The sequence below is a fragment of the Hippoglossus stenolepis genome, chromosome 8, assembly GCF_022539355.2.
Source record: "Hippoglossus stenolepis isolate QCI-W04-F060 chromosome 8, HSTE1.2, whole genome shotgun sequence".
In the NCBI taxonomy this organism is placed as follows: Eukaryota; Metazoa; Chordata; class Actinopteri; order Pleuronectiformes; family Pleuronectidae; genus Hippoglossus; species Hippoglossus stenolepis.
In genome coordinates, this window is record NC_061490.1 from 11789317 (window position 1) to 11796635 (window position 7319).

General features: G+C 41.5%; 1 protein-coding gene across 1 annotated transcript; it reads left to right on the top strand.

Moving 5' to 3' along the window:
• LOC118113911 (CCN family member 3) lies at positions 1-3455 on the top strand. The gene is made up of 5 exons (XM_035164033.2): positions 1-198; positions 737-965; positions 1089-1343; positions 1873-2090; positions 2255-3455. The coding sequence occupies exons 1-5, from the start codon at positions 142-144 to the stop codon at positions 2546-2548; spliced, it is 1053 nt and encodes a 350-aa protein (XP_035019924.1). The 5' UTR covers positions 1-141; the 3' UTR covers positions 2549-3455.
• The last annotated feature ends 3864 nt before the right edge of the window (positions 3456-7319 follow it).

The following is a 7319-nucleotide window of genomic DNA, read 5'->3' on the forward strand; positions in this document are numbered from 1 at the left end:
TGTACAACCTTCTGCTACATCACAACCAGAGAGGAGTGAGCGCTTCTCCCTGAACCAAAGGACTCACATCATCAGATCCTGTGAAGACAACACAACACTTCATTGACTGCAGATATATTTTTGCTTCTGCTCTTCTTCAACATGAATATGTCCAGTCTTTCAAATGGAGCTCTATTTTTCTTTTTTTTAACAGCACAGGTAAGAATATTAACCATAACTGAGTATTTTATATTTTTATTTTGAAGCACCTGGTTTAAATGGTGGAAGCATTTTTTTTTCTAAATTTCATTTTCATTGTTGAAGAAGAAATGAAGATGCTGTTTCCTTTCATTGATGATAACTCTAATCACAAAGCCTTCACTATCCTAATTCGATTTGATAAATGCAAAACGTGTTTCCTTTCATCAAAAATAAGTCTCATTAAGCAAATGTTATTGAAGTTTACTGAAGTTTCTGTTTGCTATTCTGTTAATTATACAATTTGTCACATCATATGCAATATGACATTTCCTTCCAGAATATTTTCTTTTATATTCTGTGATTCTTTTCTAAAAAGATCTTTGTATTTAACAGTTTAAGATAAATAATTGTTCATATTTAATAAATGACATCAAGCTTAGACATGCACATTTCTAATACATAATATTTAATCCCAGTTGTCAATAATCAGTCATATTAATTGGTCTTAAGTGATATGATAACATTAACAGAGCAAATTTGATTCTCTCCCACTCAGGTGTTTGCAGTCGTCTGGTCCCAGGCATGTCCTCGGAGATGCCTGTGTCCTAAGGACCCCCCCATGTGTCTCCCTGGGGTGCCCCTGATCCTGGACGACTGTGCCTGCTGCCTGGTGTGCGCCCGTCAGAAAGGACAGATCTGCTCTGAGGTGAACCCCTGCGACACACGTAAAGGCCTGCAGTGTGATTACACAGCTGACGTTCACAAAAGGACCGGCATCTGTGCAGGTGAGTGGGCTGTTGTTGGAGCCGTCATTGACAAATGCATACAAGATGTCCAGAACAAGGCAAATACTAAGTACATAGAAAATTAAACAAAACCTTTCTGCCGACTTTCTCTCTTTCCTGCAGCTCATGGGGGAAATGTGTGTGTTTTGGGTGGTTCCGTCTACCAAAATGGCCAGACCTTCTTCCCCAGCTGCAAGTACCAGTGTGTGTGTCGTGATGGACAGATCGGCTGCTTGCCCCGCTGCAACTTGGATGTGATGCTGCCCGGGCCTGACTGCCCCGTGCCACGGAAGATCCAGGTTCCCGGGGAGTGCTGCGAGAAATGGGTGTGCGAGCCCCAAGCTAAGGCCAGCACACTGGGTGGCTTTGCCATGGCAGGTGAGTGGAGTGAGATGAGACGGACCACACGAGCTGAACATACAGAGAGAGACACACACGCAATCACAGCTCCAGTCTCACTCCAGTGTGAGACAGAGTTAAAAGGTTATGTACATTTCACTGAGCTGTTCTGGGGTTAGGGAGCAAGATCCAAGGGAAAGAGGGAAATAGAATAAGGCATGAGAAGAGAGAGGGAAACAAAGCGGAAAGAAACTGCGTTGAAGTAGTGTAATACACCACTCAGCTAGTCACACATGAAGTCAGTGATCATGTTGGCCACTGGTTTTCTCAGAATCTGCTCATAAACTTTTGTTTCAAGAGGATTTACCCATCAAGATTATGAATTCTGCATATTTTCTACAGTTTAAATTTCTAAATATTATATTACTATAATATTCTTGGATGTGTTGTTCACTTTAAAATGTAAAACTTAACAGCTTTAACTTCTGAATTATTTTTTTTACCAGATCAGGAAATTTTTAATTTCTCTAATCCATATTCCTCTGTCCTTCTATCTGTGTTCCTTTAGCCTATCGTCAGGAAGAGACGGTGGGCGTCGACAGCTGGGACCTCAGCCTGAACTGCATCGAGCAGACCACTGAGTGGGGCGCCTGCTCCCAAAGCTGCGGCATGGGGGTGTCCACCAGAGTGACCAATAAGAACCGTCGGTGCGAGATGGTGAAGCAGAGCCGGCTGTGTATGATCAGACCCTGTGACAACCTGCAGCTACAGCTGACTCAGCTGAAGGTAACTTCCTCTTCTGAGAATCTACTTGCTGCATCATTTCTGAATGAGTTTCTTCATTTGCTTCAGTTTAATTCTATGGCAGTTACATGAGAACGTATTGTAAGCTCTTTTTATTCAGTTCCATGTGTCATTCAGTCAGTGAATTGCTCTTTCTCTCCCCGCAGAGAGGCAGCAAGTGCCAGAGGATGGTGAGGAGCGACCAAGCCGTCCACCTCTCCTATAAGAACTGCACCAGCGTCCAGGCCTACAAGCCTCGCTACTGTGGCTCCTGCACAGATGGCCGCTGCTGTACCCCCCACAGAACCAAGACTGCTCTGGTGGATTTCCAGTGTGCCAACGGTAAAATTGCCAGGAGGCCAGTCATGGCGATCCTTACCTGCGTTTGCCACAGCCACTGCCCCAGAGAGAATGCCGCGTGGCAGCCGTCAGAGCTGGGATACAGCGGCATGAGGTTATAGGTCAACATAAGATAATAATAATAAGGTTATAATGTACAGTAAATCCAGATTGTAGGTGAAGACTGTGTCTCTAAATGCAGGGATTCCTCGAGGCTGTTACATGGACGGTAGCATCCTTCATTTTACAAACATGAGTTGCATTAACTCAAAACTTTATATTAAGATGGAGACTGTCCACAACATAATATAAACAGTATGTAGGCCTATAAAGTATGGCATGCATTTAAGGAAAAGATCATAGAGAATTAAATAGCTCTTTATCTGCAGAGGGATTTTATCTTGTATCATCCTGTGGACAAATTAGTGTCATATCCACTATTGCAAAGTAAAGCACTTAAACCTTGAGACATATTGATTCTCTCCACTTCTGGAGATCAGGTAGAGTATAGTTGTGCTCAACCTAAATTAATAAGGAAGAAAGCTATGGCAGCCAACAGCTTCATGTACTGTGCGTCTTTTAATTCAATCACTTGCCGTACGGTCACATTTTGTCACCTTAATCTACAAAAAAGTAAATAAGGATGAAATTGATAAAAACAGCGGCAAGAAGGCAGAAGGAAATAGACGAGCTTAACTTGAACTTTTACCTTTCCATGGCACTGCTGTGGGAACTCTCCAACCATGGGTCACATTTTTGAAATAACTGGACTGTAAACTTTGACCTGGTCCCAGCGAAGGGCTCAATCTATGAAAGAGAGGTCACTGCGGTGATGGGTGTCATTCCTAACATCTGCTTAAACTCCTACTCCTGTTGCAATGAAAGCACATGTATGCTGTTAGATATTAATACGCTTTTTGTTAAAAGTAGTGCACATAAACAACAGCTATTTGTATAATGACAAAAGTTTTGTAAATACTTGCTGTATAGTTGGTTTGACTGAGTGTGTATCAAATACACAGTGTTAATTGGTAGAAATGTAATTGTATATATTGTTGTTTTTTTTCACTTGAATTATACGTCAGACTGCTTTTTTCTGTATCTGCAAAGTCAACATAAATAAAAGTGTATTTTTTTGTATCAACGTTTGAATCTCTTATTTGTCATTTAATCATAAATCATTTTTATTGATGCTGGTGGTGGGGAGGAAGTGCATTTATCAAGTCACAGTGTGGGTGCAGATAACTGGGCTGATAGTTGAGATGATGATTTTTGTATGAGTGGAAGGACTTTACTCCAATAGTCCCCATAAGTACAATCAAACCTTGTAGCTAAGCAACCAAAACATGCAACCTAATGAAACCATAACACAGAGCTACACTAAATAACATGTATTTAACACATAAAAACATACAATATGCAAAGTTTAGTTTTCTTGCGAATAATTCAATATTTTATCAATGATGACCGACGCAGAAACGATATTGTGAGTGTCCAAGACTCTTCACACTGACAGTTTTAGGGGACTTTATGTGCTGACAGTAGAAACCAATTAGGAGAATGAAATGAAATTAACTGTGAATGAGGAACAGACCTTGGCACTTAGACCATAGTGGAGAGTTTGATGCCATGGAAGAAGAACAAGGGCCTTTGGATAGAAGGAGACATTTATCGGGCCTCTCTTGGCCCATGTTCCACCAAGTTTTGTGAAAGTCGGTTTTCTATTTTATATTCAATCCCGCTGACAAACATATAAACAGAGGGGCAATCGTAACTTCCTTGCTGGAGGTAATCAGACTTTAAACCGAGGTGAACAGGGAGAGGCAGTGAAAAATAGAGCGGGAATGATAGGACTAAAAAGATGCAGCTGAGAAAAGCAAATGAAGAGACGAGTGGGAGGCAAATGATGCAGCCTTCATGGGGAGTGACTTCCTGTGCTGCTTGATGTGTGGCTGATCATTGCCCTACATCACACTGTTGTGCTACCATTATATAGTTTTCATGGATGTTCTATGTAGGTTTTAGGTCAGTTGAATGTATGTCAAGTGTTACCTAGTGATACTAACAGTATGGCTGCTCTACATTCATCAGCACTGGGAGACTCATCAGCTTTGTCAAAAAATGTTGAACTAACTATTTGGTCTTTGTATTTGATTTAAAAAATGTGTGTTACCTCCGCCAAGGAGTGTGCTGTATGCACCATTCAAATATAAGAGAAGTATTTGCGCTGATTATCCTTGAAAGTAGTCTCTGATATTCAATACTCTGAAAGTTTCCACACGTGCATTTAGGCTAGACCTCTTCCTGTGGATTCCCTTTTTAACAGATCGGGATGTTCAAGCCCCCCCCCCGGGGCCCCACTGACAGTGGGTGGTGACCTCTGACCTCTCTCAGTGAACCCCACCTGGAGGGTTACAATGGAAACCCTCTCTTATTCCCTGTAGAATTGCTCCTGCTTCTTAAAATAGCTCCTCAGTGGAAACCTCAGCTCATCAGTGTGCTGGAATCAGCGGGGGGACTAACACTGTGGTCGACATGTCTGGTTGCACACATGTGGCGGTTTCTGCCGAGCACAGGTTTGTGGTATGTTGGTTGTGTTTGTGGATGTAGGATTTGAAGCTTATTCCTGTGTTGCACTCCGTGAAAATATTTTCAGATTAAAGAGTCAGCGAAATGATTCAAACATAAGAAAGACAGATGCTTGTGACGTGGATTCAGGCGATGATAGTTTGTCAGTTGGTCGGTCTGTCCATCACCTCAGTCCTGACTGAAACAGTGCAAAGACGGAGGGATTGCACTAGAAATTTTTGTACAGGTATCAAATAAAATATCGGCCAAACATCAACATTTCACCACAGTCACTGTTCAGCCTCCCTGAGCTGCTGTGGCTGCAGATATTATCTGTAATGACTTCTGCAGAGGATGTGTTTTCCCCCCTGTCGGTTTAGTTGTTTGTTTTCACAGCGGGGCCAATTATATGTCCTACATCTATGCACAACTCTTGATTCAGTAAGGTGCATATTTGAGTCATTCCTTGTTTACTGTTAGCTCTATAGCTTTAATTCAAAGACACACATCACTGTATGTATTTTGAAAATTATCTTGTTAAAGCACATTGTTCAGAAAAGCTTAAAATAAACGTTCTTAACAAATTGTCATATTTTTATGAGCATTGTCAGGAAGTGACTATAAGACTACAGACAGGGACCAATCAGATTTCAGCTTGGGCCAGTACCCCCGGGCCTGCCCCTGGTGCATATGCAAATGTCAATATCTGAATCTGTAAATACATTGTATTCTTTTTAAATAGCATCTACCTATGTGTGCCTATCTGAATACAGAGAATCCATGTCTCTGATCAATTAAAGTGCTGGTTTTCATATTTAAATATGTCACAATAAGTCGACAGTAGGAGCGAACATATCATTGTGAATCATTCTGTGTGTGTGTGTGTGTGTAGTCTTAAAGAGGAATGGGACAGCACAGTTGACTCTGAAAACTGAGAGAGACAAAAAAAATACAGTCTCTGCTCCTGAAGGGTTAACGTCACAGGAACGTTTAAATGACTCCGCCACTGAAATGCGATGAATCACTCCACAAATATTCTCTCTAATGCAGAGCAGGTTTCTATGCTTGAACTTCGAAAGAAGTAGAAAGACATGAAAATGAATACCCGCAGGTTTATCTCCACTGTTTTTGAGTGTAATGTGAGGTTATTTGATAAAAGTTAAGTTGAGGAATGAATAATGTCATCAGATAACTTTTGGTTATGTGTTGCTGTATTTCAGACTCTTCTTACTGTAGTTCTGTCAGCATGTTATTGTTATTAAACCACTCTATGATAGTATTTGGTGAATGAACTGTATACTGTAAAGTGCTTTACAGTAAAAGTTACATTCACATACACATTCTTAGAGAGCTTCTATACGCAGTGCTTCTTCACGCACACACCATTCATACGCTGTCGGCACAGCTGTCAGGGGGGATTTGGGTCAGTATTTTGGCTACGAACATTTTAGAGTGCAGACCGAAGGAGCAGGGGCTTGAAACACCCACCTTCTGATTCGTGGACGACCCAGCTCTCGAACCTCTTTAGTCTCAGCGGCTCTTTGGTTTCACTCATAAAGAGTCAAGAAATTCATTCCATCCTTAAACTTGGGATAGTAAAATGTGAGGTTCTGTACATCTTGACTTGTGTAGTACATTTTCCCTTTTCACACTAAGAACCCAAATGTAATGCCCTGGAGCCTGAGTGTGAGTGTTTGTTGTGCACTCTTTTGAGTCTATCAGTGCTGTGATCTCAGTGAGTGACCGGTCTAGTTTTTTTAAAACAATAATATATAATTTTCTCATATGCATACAAGTCAATAAGGCCTGCCCAAACCCTGGTGACCAAAATGTTTTAAGTTTCACTAACACAATACAGACAGAAACTAAAAACATACATTCATGGGATAAGGACTCGTTTGAGAAAATCAGAGGCTGCCTACAACTAAATTATTAGGAACTGATTTATGAATCTGACCCTAAACCTCCCAACCTACCTCACTCACTACATCCCCACTTGACACTGTTGCCCCATCAGAGCAGGTTGCACCCAAACAGCAAGCAACTGAAACAACCATAAGTCTGAAAATAAGCCTTAAATAAAAGAAACTGGGATTTTTATGAGGCGACATACAGAGGATTAGTGAGTGGGACAAAAGTCCATCCCTGGAAATGCAGAGAAAGCAACGCAAGGGCCCAACTCCATGTGCCCGTAGTCCAGTGTCCAACCCTATAAATGCCTGGATTTAAAGGAGCAGGTGGAGCAGGTGGGTGCCTTCAGAGCTCTGGGTGTACTCTACATGTTAGAGACATTGATTCATTTCAGAAATGACAACAACCGTCAGG

What these genes read in the sequence shown, in the direction of transcription:
- LOC118113911 (XM_035164033.2), top strand. Translation starts at nt 142, where the DNA reads ATGAATATGTCCAGTCTTTCAAATGGAGCTCTATTTTTCTTTTTTTTA. An exon ending in AAGGACCGGCATCTGTGCAG is followed by an intron (nt 966 to 1,088) that starts GTGAGTGGGCTG and finishes TCTTTCCTGCAG; the next exon opens with CTCATGGGGGAAATGTGTGT. An exon ending in GGGTGGCTTTGCCATGGCAG is followed by an intron (nt 1,344 to 1,872) that starts GTGAGTGGAGTG and finishes GTGTTCCTTTAG; the next exon opens with CCTATCGTCAGGAAGAGACG.